The sequence below is a fragment of the Eleutherodactylus coqui genome, chromosome 2 (genome assembly GCF_035609145.1).
Source record: "Eleutherodactylus coqui strain aEleCoq1 chromosome 2, aEleCoq1.hap1, whole genome shotgun sequence".
NCBI classification, from domain to species: Eukaryota; Metazoa; Chordata; class Amphibia; order Anura; family Eleutherodactylidae; genus Eleutherodactylus; species Eleutherodactylus coqui.
The window spans coordinates 225,337,238-225,360,636 of NC_089838.1; the positions used below are offsets into that span (position 1 = coordinate 225,337,238).

At 38.6% G+C, this 23,399-nt stretch overlaps 1 protein-coding gene across 7 annotated transcripts in view; it reads right to left on the reverse strand.

Moving 5' to 3' along the window:
* Positions 1–23,399, reverse strand: part of TCF12 (transcription factor 12) — a 213,548-nt gene that overhangs the window by 4,562 nt on the left and 185,587 nt on the right. For 3 of the 7 annotated variants that reach the window (XM_066592550.1, XM_066592551.1, XM_066592546.1), the window contains 12 exons: positions 23,094–23,199; positions 22,393–22,526; positions 22,062–22,206; positions 20,303–20,373; positions 17,297–17,375; positions 13,579–13,652; positions 12,584–12,655; positions 9,735–9,929; positions 4,514–4,628; positions 3,041–3,209; positions 640–869; positions 351–504 (listed from right to left, as the gene is read on the reverse strand). In XM_066592550.1, coding sequence (XP_066448647.1) covers positions 362–504; positions 640–869; positions 3,041–3,209; positions 4,514–4,628; positions 9,735–9,929; positions 12,584–12,655; positions 13,579–13,652; positions 17,297–17,375; positions 20,303–20,373; positions 22,062–22,206; positions 22,393–22,526; positions 23,094–23,199 — 1,533 coding nt within the window. In that variant the 3' untranslated portion in view covers positions 351–361. Of the gene's footprint in view, positions 1–350; positions 505–639; positions 870–3,040; positions 3,210–4,513; positions 4,629–9,734; positions 9,933–12,583; positions 12,656–13,578; positions 13,653–17,296; positions 17,376–20,302; positions 20,374–22,061; positions 22,207–22,392; positions 22,527–23,093; positions 23,200–23,399 lie in introns of all 7 variants that reach the window. The other 4 variants (XM_066592553.1, XM_066592548.1, XM_066592547.1 and 1 more) reach the window with 3 other exon arrangements.

Genomic DNA, 23,399 nt, shown 5'->3' on the forward strand with positions numbered 1-23,399 from the left:
CTTATCTCCAGAAAGAACAAAAGATTGGGCATTGAAATTCAACATGCTGATACTTTAACCCTTCTGACATGATATGGTAGGGAAAGTGTCAGGATGCTCCCATACATATACAATACTCGCCCAGTCCCCCTGCAAGTTGGGAGGACTGTTTGACATTCCCTTAAGGTGTATGCAGGCCTTTATGAACAAACAGTTTTTTTCTTCTTCTTCTATTGTGATGAAGGCATTCCGGGTCATTGTGCATTTATCAAGAAGCATGGAGTCCAAAATGAAATTTGTGTATTTTCTCAATGTCCTTTTTGAAACATGCAGTTCTCACACATTGGGTTGAAATACATTAGTAGGCTCACCTGGCTGATGTTTACATATGACCCATAGGGTTGGTAGTATCAGTAAGCCCAGGATGAGCTCCCGGATGTGCAGTTGGTGGTTCTGCCGATACGGCAGAAACTTTTTCTTCTTCCCTTCTCTTAAGGCAGGCTGCTTTGGGGTTCAGATTTCTTTCTGTAATTGAAAACAAAAGCACTCTTTAATTCACTATGTTGCAATGATACGTTTACAAAGAAAATGCACATATTGCTTGTGTATCCTTTATAACAGATAACATATAGAGTATTACAAAAATAATAATCAACTCACCTCTGACTTGCTGCTCTAGATTCAGAATAACTGCTACAGCCTGATGAAGAATTAACAGTTTTGTCTGTGGTTTTTCACTCTTTAAGTGTAATTGACACATGCGGCCAAGTTCTTTGAAAGCTTCATTGATGTCTCTAACGCGCAATCGTTCCCTTGCATTATTTGCCATCCTCCTTTCCCTCTCTCTTTCCAGCTTTTGTTCAGGATTTAAGTCTTCATCCTCATTAATACTGTTGTAGTAAGGAAAAGTGAAAGAAAAGTTGTTTGAATTTACTGGACAGCAGAAATGCAGAACGAACAGCCAAATACATACGACTGTATGCACTGGATGATTAAACCATGCATTTTATGAAGAGCAGTTAAAAACAAGACTTTAATCAGTAATCGACGACTATCGTTTCATTCTTTGTACTATTCAGCTGAGTACATAATAATAATGTTCGCAAAGCAACATTACACCAGTCCAGATGGTGACTTCAGAGAATGCCAATTTAAAATTTTAATAGAATTTACAATGTATTAATTATGTTTCCTTGTAGTCAGGCAGTCTTCTTAATAACCCTACTGGGAGCACCAGCAGCTTGTGAAGGCTTTCCTCTTCACAACCTAAGCACATCTATAGTTGTTTCCAAGTCCACATGGGGATTTATTGGATTCCTCTTTATCTTCCATTTTGCAAAAGATCTTTCCCTGCCTAGAGAGCACTAGTATAGTTTTAAGAAATAGCCCAGGCTGCAATCACAAGAAACTATAATAATAAGGCTTAGCTTGTCAAGTAGCAGGTAGAAGACATAAGCGAAGTATGGCACATTTGAAGGGGTATTCCAGAGACTGGGCAAAATTTTTCAAATGTCCCTAACTTTTCCACTTACTTTAAATGCCCATCTAAATCATTGAACTGAACTGCAGTACCTTTTTTACCGATCTGCGCCACCCCTGCTTTCCAGCCAGCTTCATATTTTCACATTGCTATTTAAAATGGCCATTGGGGAATGCAAAAACTACATCTCCCACAAAACCCCACTGCCAGTTACTGAGGGGTGCGCATTCACAACTGTACAAACTGTGTCGTTATTACAGAATGCGCAGGCACTGAGCGTGCCTGACCAGTAAGACAGCGGAGCATACAGGACGTAACCATTGGATACCAGTGGAGAACTAAGTGAGAAGGTGGGGGTGAGCGGGGTGGGAAACACAGGTGAAGCAATATCTTTGCAGCCTTGCAAAAAAAGTTATAACATTATATTGCTAAATTAGATGTTATTGCTTTATGAAGCATATAACTTTTACTTTGAATCACCAGAATACCTATTTAAACTGGCCATAGACTTTAGATAAAAGTAGGTTGATAGTTGAGCAGACTATCGTCAGTGAGCGGTTGTTTCACAGATGCAGCCATATACATTTTACATCATATTGGCCGCTGGCCCTTTAAAACTGGCCATACATATTCAACAACCCCGGCCAATGGGCAAAAGAGCTTTCTGAGAACATTCTTTCAAAGAAAAAATTGTTTGTGGATGAAAGATCTTTAGTCTGTCTACCAGAAAATGTCAACTGTGGCCAACATCTTTCCAGACAAGGACAGTCATTGGTGGGATAAAATGTTTGTTGCTAAATTTCACCGTTTTGGTTGAATTCGTCCATTTTGAGCAATTTAAGTGTGATGTTTATGGGAACCTTTAAGCTAGGCACTAGAAACAAGTCACTCATCCTTTACTGCTGCGCACATATACAGTGGCCCACTATCATGACCACTTTGTTTTAGTAATTACTTCTATTCCCTATAACAATTCTGGAACATCTTCTCTTAGAACTCTACGTTGTGCAGTTCCTGTGTTATTGCCCCTAGAAATGAATTAAAATAAAATAAATTGACAACTTGGTGTAAAGGTACTGTATCTTTACTCTGGGCAGTTATCACCCAATCGCTGAAAACCTTTAATTTCATCAACAGCTTACCAAAAAACTATGCAACTAATCATCCCATGTAAATAGGCAGTCATTGATCTATGAACGATTATCTGTTTGCAGTGAATGGAGCACACCCTGCCTTAATTCACTGAACGACTATCGCTCTGTGAAAGTACATGAGCGATTATTGTTGGGACGGCTGTTGGGCGTCCCATGTACAGGTACCTTCATCAGTTGGGCATGAGACAATATGCATAGACATACCTCTAACTGGCAACATCAAGTTTTAAATTGCTAGGAGGCATAACAAATGAATGATATAACATAGAATTCTATATAAAAAAATACTCCAGAATGACTATTATTCACTACAGCAGGCATGTGGGGAGCACCGGCTTGTCCTCGTCAAACAGAACCAAAGATTTCTAAATAATAGAAATCTCATGTTCCTGCGTAGTCTGGCCAACACAATTTTGACTGAAATTACCTTGATCTACCTCTTGAAGTTTTTAAGTCCGATTGTGATGTTTCATCGTCTGATCGCATGTCATCTGAAGAGCCAGGGTCGTGGAAATTTTCATCTTTATCTTTATGTTCAGATTTCACTTCTATAAGGGATGGCATAACAGGTTGGTTTGTCAATCCACCAGACAATGCTACAACAAAACATGTGATATGAATGAAATCAAGTTATAAATGGATGACTTTTTCGTAACATGATACACAGCAAAGCTAGAATAGTAAGTAGTAAAATAAAGGTTTCACAACATAAGCCCACAAAAAGGGTTAAAATGTAGCTTTATAAAAGGCAAGTCCCTAAGGCTGTATTCACATCTGCACTAGGGATTCCGTATTCCTACTCCTTCATGGGAGCAGGTAAACCGAATCCCCTGGACGAACGGATCTGTCTCATAACGAAGCCAAACTGTGCCGAACAGACCCCATTGACTTATAATAGGGTCCATTCGGTTCCTAAACCCGTCCGTCATTTTCAGCATTTCTGCGATGGAGGTTCAGAATGGAGCCTCCAACACTGGTGTGAATAGAGCCTAATATGTTATAATATATCACATGTGCAGGGGCATTATTATGGCTCTTATTCAAAAATTATAGGCTGCCAAATTATGCTTAAAGAATAAAAAAAACCACCCTAAATCCTGTGTGTTAACATACTCTTGTGGGATTGTAGTGATGATACTGCCTGCCACTCTTTTGCTGAGTCCAAGGCTATAATATATAGGATGAGTCAGGACAAATATCTTGTAAGAAAATGTGAATATTCCTTTTTTTCCTCTTATTTTGAGACCAAGTACCCAGTCTCTGCTGTGATAGGATCCTTGCATAGTTATCAATAGGTAATAAAATAGTTATCTTACATTCAGGCTGTCAGAAAGTAGGCAGAGTAAATAGCAAGACAGATTTACAGTAAAAGAAGATGTAAAGTATCCCCAATGATTCTATAGACCTTTGTGCAGTGGAGCACTTGATAGAAGAACAGCAAAGACCAGGTAACAGAAACAGCAGTAATTATGTCACTTTCCTTCCAGATCAGATCTTAGGATGGATTCAGAAGACTTTTTATCAGGACTTTCAATGTGCTTGTGGTAAACATAGCAACTGCATAGAAAACTGCAGCAAAAACAGCATGCGGTTTTTGATGCAGTTTTAACCACTTTGGTTTATCATAAGCTGCAACCATATTCCTATACTCCTTTCATACCTTTTTTTTTCCTTTTTAGGACACATTTAAGGGCTCCACACAAGATAGGGATGAAGAAATAGTGACATTACATTTGGTCATCTGTATGCCTGCTTTTTTTGGCATCTATACTTGAGGCTTTAGGCAAAACACTGCACACCAGTTTGAAAGCGGCATGATGATCAGATACATTTACCACACTAACCATTGAGCCATCGAACTGTTTCTATAACAAAGGGTAAGATACTGTATGTATGTTACCTCTGTAATTGTCTTGGGGTTTGTGGTTTATTTCTGTGCTTGAAGTAGAGACTGTGCCGGACAGAGCTGCATGGTCAGTGCTGAGACTTACAGACTCTTCTCTATTACTTCCCAACTAAAGCAGAGAAAGAACACACAATTGGAAATTATTCAACCACATGGTAGAACAGGTCACATCATGCCTGCAAAATTAAATATGTATTATTTGAGAGGGAAAAAAATAGATCTAATGAAATAAATAACTTTGGCGCACTAATGTAAATAAATCGCGCAGCTGTGCTTTTCAGCGCTCACAATACACAAGTCTGTACTTAACATTCAGGCGCTCCATGCTCAAGCCACTAAATGCATTACAAAATCAACATGTATTCACATCAGTGCAGTAAACACTTTGTATTCCTGCAGTCACTTAATGACAACTGAGACGACTCATCCTCCTTTCAGGGTTTGTTTTTTTTGTAACATTATATTTTTAATTCATTCTAGTCTAATTTGAAAGCTACAAACTAAAACATAGGTAGATATATATTATTCTTCTGACGTTCACTGAACTCGGGGTAAGTTATAGATCACGCCAGATGTATCAAGTTATTAGGGTAAAAAGCTGAAATTAATTTCTAAATCATTTTAATAAGGTTATAATCCCCACCTGAAGTAACAGGCATAGATCCTATTAAATGGAGGATAAGGAGATGTCAAACAGCCTCTTCTATACAAGTAAAAGAATAGATCAGCAGATAGATATGCCCCTACTGACTGGGGTGAAAGAATCTTTATTTACTCTCTTACAATTTACTACTCCGTTTGTGCTTTTATTTCTGCCTGCCAGTTTCCTTTTGGCTTGTAGTTTTTCTCCTGGTCTGCCTTCTGTTACCATAAGTAGCACATATCTACATATCCTCAAAATGACAAAAGGGCTAATTGGCTCCTGCCTTTTGGGGCTTTTTGCCTTCCTCTGGATCAACAATTTACGAGGATAAACAGGCTGAACTAGATGGACATTGTCTTCATTCGGCCTTACATACTATGTTACCTAAAGAAAGGACCGACTTCTTAGCGAGGCGAATACAGCAGTAAGACCACTGTTAATGGCCATTTATGGATCCGTACAATTCGCCTTTTGAACCTCTTGTTAGGCACATGGACACTTTACTCAAGGCATCACCGATTAGATGTAATCTAATCTGGGCAATCGCATGGGTATTGGGAGCATTGAGAACCTATTAATATTGCAATGAAGTCAATCTGTCCTAGAACTCGTGAAAAGAAAAGGTAATATTTATAAAGTTTTCCAGCAAAACATTAGATAAATCTTTCTAAGGATTCTTTCCATTTCCTCGGGCCGTTTTTTTTTTTATTGAGATGGTTAACAACCTTCCCATTACGTCATTTCACTCAAGGAGCATGCAACTCAAGCTAAATCAAATTAGCACAACTTCCTTTCTGTCCATCTGTAACTAGATTCCACTTGCAAATGCTTCTTGTATGTTTCTCGAAGAATGTAACTTTCACAGCCAGTGTTGTCCTTTTTAACGTGCACTAAGCTCCCGCTTTGTTCTGTTCTTTCAGCGCTTCTAGTGTCAATCTCACTTGCAGGGCTTCACAATAACCAAAGGGTTAAAGCCATTAAGATGGCAATGTCCACACACAACAGGTGTACAAACAGTCCTTTGTCTGGGCAGAGTGGCCTTCTCAGCACGGCCTAATAGGATGGAGTTTTAATTGTACAGCTCATTAGCATACAGCTGACAGTCTGCTATTTGACTAAGAGTCTGTTGCTCTAGCCACACTTGTATACATTTCGGTGGCACGGCTTCCCAATAAAACTAGACTACAGCAGACACAGCTACACTGGCCTCTTAGATTTTTCCTTAATTTTTACGAGCTGCTAATCAGCAAACCACTTTCATGAGTAAACCTCACTGGGCAACAAAAATACCCTTGCTGGAGCACATGGAGCGGGCACCAATGAACGAACCCTTGGGTGAAGACCTTTGTTGTTACAATAGGGCTTATTAAAATGAACATTACAAACATAGCAATTGTCCTTGATCACTGCAAAATGTCATGGTGAATAATGCAACATGCATAGAAAAATTCATAAATGGACCCAAATTACTAATATTGCACATCTCCGACCCAGAGGCAGAGAATGCTGCGTGTGAGTAAAACGTCACATTTTTTACAATAGAAAGTAAAAATCCAGGGGGCGATTGAATAGAAGGACTCAAATGCTATCAGTGTTCATGAGCATGAAGCCTAACATGTTACAACACAAATCTTTGGGTGCGCTCAGCCGAAAGCTCACAGTTCTTTCCTCAGAGTTTGAGGGCAACTGCATGCTCTTTTATGCTATACAAAGTATTACTACAGCTAGAATAAAGATAAATCAAAATTAATAATCTCCAACTACTTTTAGGGAGGCTGCGCAGTGACAGACCCCTAAACGGAAAGGAATCTACAAGGGTTCTGTTCATTTCTGTTCTATTCTACGCTATTCTGTACTCCAAATATAACAGACACGAATGGAACCTTTGGAGAACAGAAGTGGTGTCCGTGTCACTAATGCCAATGAATGGTTCATTCCTTTCCGTTTAGGGGTCTGTCACTGCGTGTGATGACATTCCCATACCCACCAGCTATTTGTGGATCTGGACTTTTCCCGTTTCATGTCTGTCTCTCATACTGGAGGCAAGATGTCTGTTTATTTCTTAGGGGCAATCAGGAGTGAGGACGTGATAAAAACATACACGTACCCAAAAAGGCCATCGGACAAGCAGCTCATTACACTAATTTGTATCATGTTTGAAACACTTTTTATAGCGGATGAAAAAGAGACAGCAATTTGTTGTGCAAATGTACAAGAAAAATGCTTATTTTTGCAAGATACAATCTACATGTTTCTTAAACTCCTCACACGGATTCCAAGAGAACAAACGCGTGAACATCTTTCCCATGCCATAATTGCACAATTTCCTAGATTCATCATCAAGCCTTTAATTCCAGACATATTAATAAAATGGTTTTGTTTGAAAACAGCCGTTTCCAGGTAGTGTGTTTTGTATTTGGTCTATTTTCCCAATGCTGCCGGAATTCAGCATACAGTGTAGTGTAGATACCATTTTAGAACGGTGTAGAGTCGCTGCTGATTAAAATGTTATATTTCATTGATTCCAGTGGTTGGGCCAAGGGCAACCATTTGAGGTCTATTTGAGTTGTTCGTTTTTACATGCGTACAGATTCTGTGTGTTTTGGTGAACAGTTTTTAAAAATATATATCTCTTTATATTTATACCTATCAAAAATCCAGGCACACTGATACTGTACTTTTTAATATTTAATGCTAGAATAAAGACCTGTGTGGACTAATTGCATTGGCGCAGAATAGCTGCGTAGTTCCTGGCATTTCCTGCCAAGATCATCTACTCTTGCTAAAGTGAATTTACTCAAACATCCAACATGCTACACAAAAAGACATGAAGAAAAAAAGAAGCTCTGCTTCTCAGAATTCAAACATGTTGCCAGGAAAGCCACTCGAAGCAATCACAAATCATACATCCCACATGTAGTTTATACAAATACCTTTATATTTTGTGGTATCTTACACTTCTACCTGGTCGGATTCTACGGGTTGATACATAGCTGTCCATGCAGTATTGTGTGTTGCCATATAGGCCTGTACCTCAAGTCCATGATTTCACTGAAGACTCAATATACAATGGTCTTCACTAAAAGCTGTGTTGTTCTCTTAACGTTGGATGCAGCAGTTAGCAAATATTTTTTTGTTTTAACATCAAATTGAAGAAAATATGTTATAAATCATTAATGACTTCAGAAGGGTCGATGATCTGGGGATTATTCCGATTGCCAGATTGAAGTCAGGAAGGAATTTCTTTCCCTTGAATGGGGAAAATTGGCTTCTAACTCATTGGGGTTTTTTTTGCCTTCTTCTGGATCAACATTGGGGGATAATAGGCTGAATTGAATAAACATATGTCTTTTTTCAGCCTTATATACTATGTTACTATGCAAGTCGTGTGCAGCAGATCATAGAGGAATCCCAATAAATCCGGTTCAAGGCCTGTTACTGCACATAGACAAACCCGGCTCTCAGTCCCACACATGTTATTCCCATATAAAAGAATTAAACTGTGCAAGCAAAAATAATTGTGTAATCTACTTCCATTTATTCCTTCTCTCCTTTCAAACGGTCCCTATTGCCTTTATCAAAGATGCAATGAATTATTTTACACTGCTTTGGGATTAATCTAAAATGGTTTCCTTTCCAGTGTTACTTCCACTACAGCTGTGCTCTGTCCCTTCTCATTTTTGTGAGGGTTGGGGGGGGGGGGGGGGGAGAGAAGGGGGGATGGTGGAGTTAAAAATTTTAGGCCTGCACAAACCAACATTCACATTCAAGCTGCATACTGCCAGCATCTGCTATTGAAGTCTAGTTCCAATTTACAATAAACAGCTTTTCCAGACCAGAACGCTTGAAATTCAGTCCCTCTTGACTGCTTTTCCTATTCAATCTCTCTGCACAGTATTTCAAGGAGAAAAATGTTCTGCCAATTATTACACATCTGGAAAAAATGCATGTATAAGCTAAAATATACTCTGCAGAAAGTGTCTGCTTTCGGCGCATGGCAAAGCAGGATTTTATGGGCCACTGACAAGGTCAGAGTGTGCAAGCTATTCATTTTTATTCTTCACTTCTACCTAAAATGTGCACCTCAAATTTGAAATTAGTAGCAGGTGTCCCCACTTAATCTTGTTAGTGTGTCTAAAAAGATTACAATGCAAGCTATTAATAAACCAAATGCAATCCCAAACTATTTCACATTTTCCTTTCTGCTTCCACAGTAGTTAGAAATTACATGACACGATCACCCACATTTACTCCAAGGGTAAGTCCACACAGGACGGTTATTTGAGCGACGCAGTTGAATGCGGAAAATCCGCAGTGTATTACGGTAGCAGCAAGTGTGTGAGAGTTTCTATTACATGGGAAAAAAACACAAAATTTGCTTGGAAATTGACCCGCTGTGCGGATTTTACATTTCTGCTATATATATGCACTGTGGATTTTATCCTATTCGATGAGCGAGAAGGGGGGATTTACAGCAGAATCCGCTTGTCCGTTTGTGATACACGTGAATTTTAATGCTACAAACTGCATCCCATGTGGATGTAACCTTAAATACCAAAAGACTCGACCTACCATTGATGTCTGTCGACTGTTTGGTACAAGTCCAGCTGTCCCATAATTTGAAGGCAGGGTTACAATGGGTCCATTGTGTGCTGCCCCCAATAAACTATGTATATCAGCGGAAATGCTTGTAGAAGGTCCTACTGCATGGTTCCGCAGTACATGTATTGCATCATCAAGCCGATCTAGTCGATCCTCCATTCGAGACTGCTTAAAAAAATGCAAGTGGGGTCAATTGTTGTTCTATTGTAATAGATTACACTTCTGCTAAACGACCCTAACTGTTCAGCAATGTCATGCCAAGCATCTTAAAGGGGTTGTCAGAGTTGGGGGTTTTGAACTAAAACTCCTTTCCATGCAGTAAAACAACAGACATATACTCCCTTACTCCCTTCTCTCAGGTCACTGCTGCAGGTCTTCCCTGTGACGTCACATTTACAGGCTGCCCTAGCCAGTTTATGGTATGTCACAGGTGCTGCAGCCAATGACAGAACTCAGGACTCTGTACACACCATAAACTGGGCTGGACTGTAGCCTGTAAACAAACACCGGTGTGGGGGACCCAGCACCGGCACGAGGCACAGCAGGAGCGGGGAGAGTGGAGTATATTCCTGTTATTTTACCGCATGGTAAAGGTGTTTTAGTTAAAACCTACAACTTGGACAATCCCTTTAAGAAATATACAGGACACCTTGTTGAACTGTATCCTAGCAAAGTGCGTTTGTTGCCAACGTACAATGGAGGTGGTCTTATGCATAGTAACATTACCTATCCTCCATATACCATAAAGCATCAAAGAAGAAAACAAAAACAAGCACTCAAGCTATAACATGCAAATAATATCCATAAACAGAATCAAATATATATGAAAATAAAGTGAAAAGGAAATCTACTTGTAGTGTTAGAATATTTAGCACATTGTTTTACTCATTTGTAGAAGACAAACATACTTATAACAATGTAAGGCTCTGTTCACATAGCATTAGGCCTCGTGTCCACGGGCGATGAGTTACTGTGCTATCCGCGGCAATAATCTGGCCATGGGTAACACAGTGAACGCTTTCCATAGGCTAATTATACAAAAGTGCAGCCAGACGTCCACGAATAGAGAATCATAGCGATTCTCCGCTAGCCGCAATTCTCCGCGCTGAGCCCATCTATTAGATAGGCTCAATGCAGAGACCTGTCAGCACTCCTCCCTCGCCACAGAATACTGCTAGCGATATTCTGTCACGGCCGTGGACAGGCAGCCTTATGGATTTATGCAAAGAATTTATGTAACTGTATACCATGCAGTTGCATATATCACGCTTAGCAAGAGCTCCCACACAACAAAACATGTATACTGGCCGGTATACATTTCTTTGTGAGAGGTCTCTTTATTGAAACCATGCTTTTCAATACATCTGAATAAAAACAGGTATGTGGATGCAATATTCACCAAATGTATACCAAAACAACATACTTTTGGAATACATTGTGTTAATGGGCCTCTATGGGTGTGATAGTGGAACAAAAATGCTATGTAAATAAAGCCTAAACCAGTTCACAAACTGTATAAAAGGTATGTAGCAAGTGTAATTGTGTACAAACATGCAGCATTCTCTACAAATCCAAATTATCCAACACGTGAATGGAAAAAAACACTTTGACCCCGATTTATTAAGACTGGCGTTGACTACGCTTGTTTTAATATGAAGTATGAGGAAGATGAGCCAATTCTATTAAGCACATAAGCTTAATAAATCTGGCTCATCCTTTGGCAGTTTGCGCACCAGAACAACAAAAATATTCCAGCTCTGAGCTAGTGGAGATTTGCACCATAAATGATGCTCTTGGCATACATTATTGAAAAACTCCCAGTGTAGTGTAGCAACTAAGTTACACATTTCTGCGTAAATAAAATGTGCACCAGAATTTGGAACGGTTTGATGCCTGAAAGTTGGCTCAACTATCTTGGTAATTCCTTGCTTTGAGTGTTGAATACAGCTGAGACCAGGGTATACACCTGGCTTTTCTCTAGGTTCTTCCTCTGGTCTGTAACAGAATATTATTTATAACCAAGGGTCAAAGTTAGTCAACAATTCTATAACAGTAATTGTAACTGTTCTAACAGTTTTGGCTCTTCAGAGGTACGCCTGTACTGCAAGATCAGGCCGTGCACCTGGGTAGAGACTATAGGAATATAATTGATGTCCTACAGGTTTTTGGATCCCAAATGAGTACTGTTGTCTGGTATACGTTTTGCTCCTCAATCCCATCATCATGCATAATAAATATTAAGTGGAGCATAAATGAGTTGTGGTTTATTAGCACCCATGAATAAAGATCTGGGTTTTTTTAAAAAAAACATAAGCCATAAGCTATGGAAAGTTACTGAATGCCCCCATTTTTTCTATAAGCACAACCCAAAACGGCCAATTATTCATGTCATTGATTGAATGAGTTGGCAATAGGTTGCTAAATAATTTCAAAATGCACTTCCTCCATTGAGCAGATAGATCATTAGTGTTACTGGAGCTTCGTGATCAATTTGTTGCAATAATCTGTATTTAGTTTCATCAGTGACAATGAAAGACTATATTTTGCAATAAGTACTAAAATGTATACATGTTCCAGCATTATGCCTTTATATGACTCTACATCTCTGTGCTTACACTTACAACACATGCTCAGGTACACAAAAATATGCATGCAGTTTCTAGACCACCACACAAAATGGTTAAAAAAATAATCAGATGTTTAGTACTGCATAAAAAAAAAAAATAAAAAAATCTATAAACATGTAAAGCTTAGGAAAAGAACACAAAGCAATGCATGGTCACAAAGAAAAGGCACCAGCTATAGAGAAATACTACTACCTCACAGACATCCTTTAAGAAGGACATAGCATCTTGCAAATGCTCGTGGAGTTGCTGCTCAACCCGATTTTTCTGGCAAAGTCAAGACAGAAGAAGAAGCAGAGCAAAAGTTATGATTAGGGTAAAGGAGGAAATAAGTGAATTGCGAATCTGCTTGAAAGGTTAGTCAAGTTAATGCAGAAACGTGTAAAGAAACAGAATATTCTACAAACGTTAAAATCTTCATGGTGTGAAAGGGAGTAAATAAATCATCAAGGAGAGGAATGCTGACTTTCTATTAATGTAGACCTCCTGCTCGGTCCATCCTCAGAAACCAATGCCAGATCAGACCCAAAAGAAACTTGATAAATGAAATAAAGTGTAATTTTCTTATTCGAATGTGTGGACAAAAGGCAGCCAAGGCACTACGAAAATACGCAGTTTGGCCAGAACACCAATATTTTTGAAAACTAAACATTGATCGATTTGCCCCAGCCTGGAATATTTAAGATACTACATGGAGAGAATAGTGTGACTGATAAAATAGATGTGCACATGCTTCTAACTTCACTGGGGGCACATAGGTCAATGATAAACGAGGGACTTTAAGAATGAAGTATTAGGTCTACTCAGAGAGCGGGGCAGCTAGACAGCGTTTCATAGATTAGATTCTCTTTCACTTTAAACTTCCACTAAACACCTCCTATTAACTAACGCTCTGTAAAAACACGCCCTCTCGCTGCAAATTAGCTGTGGGTTTCTGGAAGGATACTGGTCTCCCATAACAGTAATTTAGCAGCAGCTGTCTCTCAAATAGAGGCTTTGACGACCGGGGAACAGATGGTGACAGACACACCCTATATGTTTTATATTGTTCACTCAAACCAGGCCATTTGCTTGCTAAGAATTTATGTGTAACATCATATGCTTGATTTCCTCACTGAATGGACAGCTATAAAAAATGGAAGAACTTGAAAAGCACAATTTGTGTATGATAACAATGCAATTTCTCTTACCAGGGAGTGAAGTGAATTTTCATAGCTGGGAGAAGAAGGTGTTTGCCCTCCTTGTCTAGACCACTGATTGGCACCTGAAAAAAAAATATTGGCATGTGTGGTTGACAACACATTCTGATAGGAACACTAACCACGAATTGACACAATACGTAATCATAAAATGCAATCTAGATTATTATATAACGAAGGGAAACAAAACCCACAGCACATTTATGCTAGGACCTGGTGGAACACATAAGTAGATGTCAATTCGGGATCACCTGACCAGTGGCGCCGTGCGCTGGGGAGTGCGGACAGCGCAAAGACTTCGAAGGTGAAGGAGGGAGCACCATCAGCTGTGGAAATTCTACAGCATTTCCACTATGTATAAACATATCTTTAGGAGGTATTTAAGCCAATGTACTTGTGAATAAGGCATTGAAGCTCACCAAATAAGTGCTATCTCCTACCATTGAGGAAGACAACATAAATGATTTATGTGCTCAGAATTCACTTTCCACAGAACCTCAGCAGATGAATAATGCAGCAACAACATTAATAAATTATGGATATACCAATGAAAATCAGAAAAGCACATCAAAGTAAAGGCCTATGGGTACGTTTCTTCAATCACAACTGTGTCTGGGAAAGGCGGAATATGTTTATTACAGATTTCTTTTTGGGCTTTCCACAAATGAATATCATTTGAAATGAACGCAGAGCATGTTTATTGTACACAAAGACAAGACATCTGTAATATCTTCTGTAAACACAATTGAAAGAACCAGAACAAAATTCACAAACACTTGATGCCTAGGAACCTCCCTGTAGTTTGTTCAACATGACAATCTGAATCTACATTTTGCCTACTTCTACAGATCTAGTCGGTGCTCCCTGGCGCAGGTTACACTGCTGCCTTTTCTGCCTAACTGTAATTGCTTCTGCTATTTTCCTTATTACATGGATGTGTCGATTCAGAAGTTCAGTTTGGCAAGTCTTGTTTTAGCAGCTGACCCTGCCAATCATTTAACCATTCTCTAGGCTTTGCAACTTCATATCAGGTGAATCTTCAAAGTCAATCAATTGGGATCAACAGGCAAATAAGTGTTCAGAAACCAGTTCTACTTCTTTCCCAATATCTTGTTTAAAAAGATTGGTTAAAAAAGTGGCACAGTTGTCCATAGCAAGCAACTAGGCATATACTACACTTATAGCTTACAAATTAACTTCAAAGAATGTGAGAATGAGTCTGATTGGTTGGGAAGGGCAGCTGCTCCAGTTTTTCCTTGAACCAGTTTTGCTAAATTCTCACTTCTGTTTAATTATTTCCTCCATCACAAGAACACTAGGAATACAACTACATGTTAAGTATATAATGCAATACAGAGCTGGTTAGAGACTGGATTGTATAATATAATTATGATGATCTGCTGACAACTTTGCCTAGAACCATAGGGATAGGGAATAATGTGATCGGTGGGGGTCTCACTGCTTTGTCTCACTGCATGCACGACCAGCGCTCCATTCACTTTCAATGTGGTTGCGGAGATACCAGAGTGGCCCCCACTCAGGTATTTCCATCAGCCACATATAAATGAATGGAGTGCTGACCGCGTATGCTCAGCTAGCACTCCCTTCATGTTGAGGTCACTGTGGGGTAAGAAGCAACCCTCAGTGTGACCGGCAGAACAGGTCAGGAGTGAATACGGGATAACTTGTAATCTTGGTACAATCTCTTTAAGAGGCGAGGATATGAATAGACAGGTCACTGACCAGGTATGATATACTGGTCTGAACGAATCCTTTATATAACAGTGCCATCAACATGTTCAGATGAGAACAGAAATTGGGAAGGTTAGATTTTAACTTGTCTAAACCATAAAACGAATATGTTGTATATTAATGGGGGAGTCGGGGAAGTAAGCTGTTGGTATTAACTTCAATTATTTGTATCAAAATCATGTTTAAATCTTTGGATGATGCAGAAATCTACAGCCATTAATACAACCTAAAGAGCCAGAAGAGGATAGGATCCATTAATTCATACTAGAGTATATATTGGCTTCATAGATTTAATGGAGCACATACATTTAGATGTACATCACTAGCCACCAGCCAATTGTACAGTATTACATGTATTAAATTTTTTTTTTTAAAAAGCGGGATATTTCATGTATTTGACTATAAACAAGCAAATTATTATAGGTCTGTTCTACTACAATCATACTGTGTTACTAAACACAGCATTAATAAATTGCCTCTGTAACATCTACAACGTTTACAACAGAACCAGATTTTTTTTTTACCAAAAGATGATCTCTGGGATCTAAAGTACTATACAACGTTAACCCTAAGCTGACAGACATCAAAATAAGACATTGAATAATACTTAATCAAATTATTGTAAATTGTTGTAATTCTGTTAAGTCTTCACATTTTATATAAGTAATGCTATTAATGTGTTAGGAAGGAGTCATGTTACATCACCCTGAAGTTAACAATGACTTTTTCCTTCGACAATGGAAAAAAATGTCAATGGGGCTTTCTGTGTCCTGTCTGAGTAGAACAGCTGTTCACATTTTACTAAACAGCTGAAGTGGGAGTGCGGAGCAGCCAGTCACCCACAGTTCATTATTCATACATCACATAACTATCATACTCCCAACTATTCATTACCACTTCCCAAGTTATAAAGGTTTAAAAATATACACAACCGTATAAACAGCAAGAATGACAATGATTGAAGAATCAGCAGAGATAAACTATCATGTTCCGAGCTATATAAACAGAACTAGATTCCTATTAATATAGAATAAAGTGTGTGGTGTGCCCTACAGGTTCAGCAATTTCCCTATAATTCACTACCAGAACACTGGGTTGTCTGCATTTCAACAGAAAATAACATTCCTATCACAGCCAAATAAAACACTCCTGTTAACCACAACTTATGGCCCATTTACACGTAATGATTATCGCTCAAAATTCGTTCAAACCAACAAATTTGAGCGATAGTCGTTCAGTGAAACAGCAAAAAAAAGATGCTCACTATTCGTTTGCAGTTGTTTATCGCTAACTCTCAGTCAGCAAAAAAAAAAACCAACAAATTGCTGATTACTGGCTTCTCGTTACGTGTAAATGCTCCATACGCAGCGCTTCTCATAGGGGCTGAAGTGCTGAGCGTAAAGCCCGCAATAAGTCTTTAGGTCTAAATGCTCTGCACGAGCGCTGACTTTCGGCCCGTGTAAAAGGGCCAATATTCACCTCTGTGATTACCATCAGCCTAATAAGATGGCAGATATTACAGCAATGGCTATGTGGTAAGCATGTTATCTCTTATTCTATAAAAACAGGCACTGAGAATTCCACAAAATGTACCTCAAAGAGACCTGAGAAATGGTATTGCACCATACTGCCTACCCTGTCTATAACTGGTTTGTCACACTCAAATGTGTTCAGAATATACCCAACCGTACATGAATGTGTAGTAGTGGCCAACCAAATCGACATCACAGCGGCCCGCACTAGACAGAACTTTGGGACAGATACATTTATGTACACAGGAATGACGATTAGTAGTCATTCAAGCATACAGGTTAGCAACACCAACAGCTAATTTACCACTTGTAAGCATAAAAGGGGGGTGGGGCGGAAATTTCCAGTATATAACAGTGGATACTCCAGTACTTTGAAGAAACTTTCAGAGAGAATGTATACTCTTTTTAAAATAGTCAAACTATACCTGGAAGAGGAGACGGAGAGCCAACAGGGGTTGAAGGATTTGATGGAAAACTACTGCTGGTGTGGTCAGGAGAATAAATCTAGGAAAAGAACAGAAGGCAGAACTTGTTATAAAAAGGTTTTGAAACAATTGCATATCTTGAAACATTTACATACACTAGTAACAGAAATGTCAATTTTGTCCAATAAATCTATTGCTATTTTAATGTACTTTCACACATTCTACAACACTGGTCCTGTAATTGCAGCAACCCTACAACTTCATGTGTGGTTCACTGAACCGATCTATTCCAGTCTATTGCCAGGCAGAACATAAAAGCATTGACAAGCTTCCTGGATGTGAAATGCATGGCAACAGTAGTGCCTTTCAGTAGAGCCACTTCTGGCAACAGTCCAGAAACTCTTTAAAGTATGACTTTACTGTAGGTCATAGACAAGTTAGACTATCTGGATACAATGAAGGAGATGCATCCTTTCTCTGCCCTTAAAATAGGTCCTCCACTCCAAAAAAAAAAAAAAAAAATAATGACAGCTTAATAGATTTATTTTTTAATGGATTTGTACTGTGTTGTGTAGAGAAAAAAAAACGAAAAATGTGTACAAAAGAACAGCTGCATAATCTCCCCTCCTCTGGCGCCATCAGTATTACATATAGGGGAACAGAGACATCTGAATGATGTAATGTGTCGGAGGTCTCATCATCATAATTGACAGTGTAGTCATATCTAGAAAACCCTTTATAGAACGTTTACATATCCTAATAGGAACAATAAAACCCTCTTTGCAACATATGTCAAGTAAATACATGTCTGCTAAATGTCCCTTGTCCCAGCCTAAAATACAAGGTCTGGAAGTGCTTAATGATATTACAATAAATGTGGCAAACCATTCTGCATTCAGCCCGCGTCATGTACAGCTTTAAATGACCAATATGAACAATCTTTATACCTTCTGCTAAGTCTAAATGGTAACATCACTTATTTTCTAGCAACAAACAAGAGCCGCCCTCCTATCAGTCATGGTCCATTCTGATCAGTGGGGTGCCAATATGCCCAAACCTAATGAAAGAGGACAGAGACAATAGCCACACAAAGGAGAGCCCACAGAGCCAGACCATTAGTTGTTAGTCCAATTTTTAAACACTGCAGTGTACATTTCAGTTGCCCTTTGTTATGGAAATGATATAGAGTCTCAAAGCTACAAAGAAACTTAATTCATGAATTGCATTTTAAAGTTCACTTCCCCGAATTCCAATTTTCTTTCTGCTGAAAACCACTGGCCAGCTAATTACTCAGAGGGTAGAATGTGTTAGAACATGCTCGAAACATAAGGTTCCGCAAAGACGTCTGATATAATCGACTAAGTTAAATAGTGCTCCTGTTTGATCTCCTCAAAATTAAAGCCTAAATGTTTTGATTTGGCATTAGGCAATGAAATAAACCAGATGTTCCTTTCCTTCATATAACCCTCCACGGGCACAATCTTAAAGGGTTATTATTTGGCAACCGTTCAGGGAAACACATTAGAAATGGCACAAATACCCAGATTTTCTTTCCTTTCTATCTACACTAGTTCATTATCCAAACTAATGCATAATCCACAGGGCTTTGGGAACTTTGTGTAAATACTTTCATGTACAATTCTCTTTCTTGGCTACCCTGAGATTAAGACCACAATTATCCAGGCTTAAACCTAAAATAAAAGAACCTTTGCAAATGTATTATCTGGCCTTACATGTTTAATCACATAGTATTCGGTATGCTCTTTAATACCTAAACTGAAGAACAAATGCTTCATCTTCTGATCTTTTACACATGAAAGGCCCTCAGAAAATTTGTGTTGAACAGCAAAACAAGCAGAGAGTGTAATGTGTTGTGGATCAAATAAATTAATGTTTAGGGCTTTGTTTCTCTTCTTATTTTAAAGCCATAATTAGGAGGCTGAAACAGGGACGACCTTATCTCTAGGTTGCATCAATCCCATCAGTTTTTTTAAAATCAGTGCCAAACACCATGGGTCCTAAAATGACATGCAGTGTACCACAACAAAAACAACACACAGGAAAACAAAAACAGCCAACTCTCAGGTGGGGTAGCAAGACGAACTGAAGCAGAGGATGTGAAGGAGTAGACTATGGCATGTAGAGCAGATGGAATGCATCTTCATTGGAAATGACAGCAGTGATTTATGGAATGACCCGGCTGCTCTCCGCCTTGCTGCAACGCAAGATGACAGAATCAAGTCCCCATGACAACCAAAGCCCACCCAGCACATAGATTAAGCATCTACAAGAAATTTGGGATTGTTTCTTAAAACTCCACAAAATAGGGGGATGGGCAGCAGTACATATAAGAAATTCTTCATTGTCTGGACAAGATTAGTAGGCATTTTTTACTAAGATTTAATATTCGCCTATATTGTAGCAACGTATAATGCATATACTGAGCGAGCCACACAGATACTGTATCAATGTGTAACTCCATATAAAAATGCTGCAACATATGGCGTTTGGACAGAATCTTTCACTATATTTATGGCAGAAAACGTGTGCAAATAAACTGCTAAACCTTTGCAACTGTTTTTATTTTGTAGCCGTACTAAACGTGAAGCAGTCTGTGTTTTACAACAGTCCAATAATGGATCTTGAAATGTTTATAACACACACTTGAATTCGGAATACATCCAGCATTTAATGTGCTAGAAACCCTATGAGCGGAGCTTTCATTTAACAACTCCCAAGCCGCATTCCATGTGAAAAGTGATCCTCTCAGGACAGACAGCTGTTTCCTTCAGAAGGTCATGCATCATTTAATAAACTGAGAAATCCATGCAAAGATACTTCCAGAAGCTGGTATTACATGGCAAAAATGTTCTGCTTAACTAGTGTGTATGTGATAAATGTAACTGTACACAGTACGCTAAACTCCCAAGCCAACTACTACGACTAACAGTGCAAATGCCAGAAGAGTTTGGATTTTATTTTAATAATCACTTCACAAATACTTACAGATGCCAGAGCTTTTCCAAGTGCATCTCCGGTCTGGGAGCTTCCAGTTGCATTACCTCTGCTTCCTGTGCCTAGAAATACCAACCCCCAGCAGGAAAAATAAAAACATAGGAATACTGTTTATTACAAGCCTACTGTATTGAATAGAATGGATATTTCTAACATAATGGCTTCATTATTGAAATCAAAGAGGCTTTCTGAGACCTTCAAAAAATCCAGGTAAAGGTTTGGCATGTTATAAAAACAAGAATGCAAATAAAATAAGAAAAAGTGTATTCGCCTGTTCAATCTTGTGCCGTTCCAGCGCCACGGCTTTCCGATAGTTTTACGGAACTGCAGCGATGATGCACCTGACCGATGTCAGCGATTTGCTGCAGAGGTCATGTTGCATGGAGCTGGGTGTGTCATCGGTGCAGTGCCGTGAAACAAAGACCAGAGGGAGCACCTTAGTGGCGGTGCTGGAATGGCAGGGGATTGTCAAGCTGAGGAATGCTTCTTTTCTTGTTTTATAACATTCCCTGGCTTTATCTGTCGGATTTGTCTGGGTTCTCAAAAAAACTATTTAACCCCTTAGTGACTACCAACATACCTTTTTACAGTGGTCACTAATTGGCTTTAAAGCTGCACATCATTGTTTGTTTTTTTTTGTTTTTTTTTAAGGTGGTGGCTTAGAGCAGGAGCCTGGCTGTCAGTTGCCAGCTAACATCCTGGAACTGAGAAACCTCAAATCCTGGCAGGTTAACTTCTTACATGCCACAGTGAATGGCAACGTCAGCATATAAGCAAACAATGGGGGAAAGGGGCTCTCCCTTTTGTCACCCATGAGCACCTTGTAGGACGATACAAGGTACCAATGGGTTCCAATGGCAGCCGGAAGCCTAAAAAAGGCCTCTATATCTGTCGTATAACTTCGCTTACTAGGCCCCGCCACCCACTGAGTCTAGGAGGCTGTTTTCATAGGCTTAGGCTTCAGAGAATGCAAAAGTTCCCTCAAGTGACTAAAAAGTAGCATCAGAAAAAGTTCAAAGTTTAGTTTAAAAAAATCCAGTTAGATGAAAAACAAAAATGGATAAAAAAGTTATTACAATGTTTGAATGATCCACAAAATGCCAATATTTTGTTATTGATATCGCATAGTGAATGCAGGAAAATTTTTATTAAAGTAGTGCCAAAATTGTAATTTTTTTCATCTCCAAAAAATGTGATAATAAGCAGTCCAAAAGTGACATGTACCTCAAAAATCGTACAAAAAAAAAATAAAAATCTTTCCACAAAACGTCTACTCCCAGCATAATTGCTGGAAAAAATTTTTTATGGTCTTACTATGTGGCAATACAAGTTCAATTGTTGTTGTTTTTTTTCTAAACCATGTTTTTATTCTGCTAGAGTTCTAAAAAAAGAAAAAAATATATATATATCTAAAACTGGTATTGCAGTAATGATGCTAATCCAGATAAGATGGTCATCACGTTATTTTTACCGAACGGCGTAAAAACAAAACCCAAAAACAAACTATGGCAAAATTTCTGGTCGTGATTTCTTAAACGCCTCTCCAAAAGTGTTTGAAAAGTTATACAACACATTATATGTACCCCCAGAGTGGTGCTATTAAAATATACAACTTATCCCCCAACAAACAAGCCCTCATATGCTACATCAACAAGTTATGGCTCCTGCAAGCGACAATGAAAATCACTTGATCCTTCAAGGTACAAAACAGGCTGGTCGCTAAGTAGTTATATTACAAATGAAAACTTACCCAAGAGATTGTCTGATCCATTGATGGGTGGGGTGTGGGAAGAAGCAACGTAGGATGAACTAGTGGTGCCACCTCGATGGAAGCTTGACATTGGTGGAAGACTGGCATTTAGGTCTGTTGGTGAAACCGGATGAGGTGGATAGTTCTGAAGGGAAGACATAGCCAAAGTAACTCATTTCAATAAGTTATTTTCTGAAGATGTAATATATTATCAATATGTAGAGGGTTAAAAAGTTCTACAACAATGATCATAAGAACTCACTAATAACCTGCAAAATAAAATAAATTAGGCATAATTCATAAGGCAAGTTCACTTTTTAATTCATCTTACCAAGCGGTCATGTAGGCTGCCATAGTTGTTTGACTGTGACATGTGAGCAGATGAACTGGCCATCATTCCACTGTAGCCCGGTTGGCTAATTCCATTTGAGTTATTCCATAGCTCCGACGTGTTATGGTTACCATCTATACAATCAACATTAATAATGATGAGAAACGCCCAAAAATACAAGTTAAAAACAATACAAAAGTTTGGAAGGTCAAAAAGAGAAAATACGTCTACTGAGTTGTAGGAAATTAGAAATTCAATAAGTAACGTTTTAGTATTACACTGTAAGGCACAGAACGTTGTCCCCCACTCATAATGAGGCATTCTGAATGGTCATTATGTCACATACAACCTGAGAAACAATTTCCCTGTGTTAACTGAGCAAAATCAGCTGTAGAAACATGGCAAGCAACAAGAAGAAAAATAATCATCCTAAATTAAAATGAACTCCAAGTGACAACTTCAGAACAAACGGTAAGGACAGACCATCACAACATTCATTTGAGGTGAGACAATGCTAAAATGTTTCCCTGAAGCAGAAATAAAGCATTTTAAAGCACAATACATTATATATAGGCAGGTTATAAAAACCATAGTTATGAATTGTACTAAAATTAAATTTAAAAAAAATCTACTTTATCTAGTAGAAAAAAAAGTGTTATGAATTACAGACAAATTGAGCCCATCAACATTTTAACACGAACCTTGTAGAAAGAAAGTGCTAGCGAACATACTGCTGGGTGGTTTTGGAGATGGATAGCTTGGAGACTCTCGATTAAAATCATCTGAACCTGGAGAGGGTGCATAGACCTGAGAATAAAAAACAACATAAAATTAGAAAAATGTAAAGATCATTAGGTAACAAATTATATATAAAACAGTTACATAGTTTTAGATTACATATACAAAACCCCATGGGAAAATAGGTTGTGTTTATGTTTAAATCACTTTTGTTGAATGACCATGCTAACAATTAAGGTATGCACTGACAAATCAAATAGCTGCCTCTT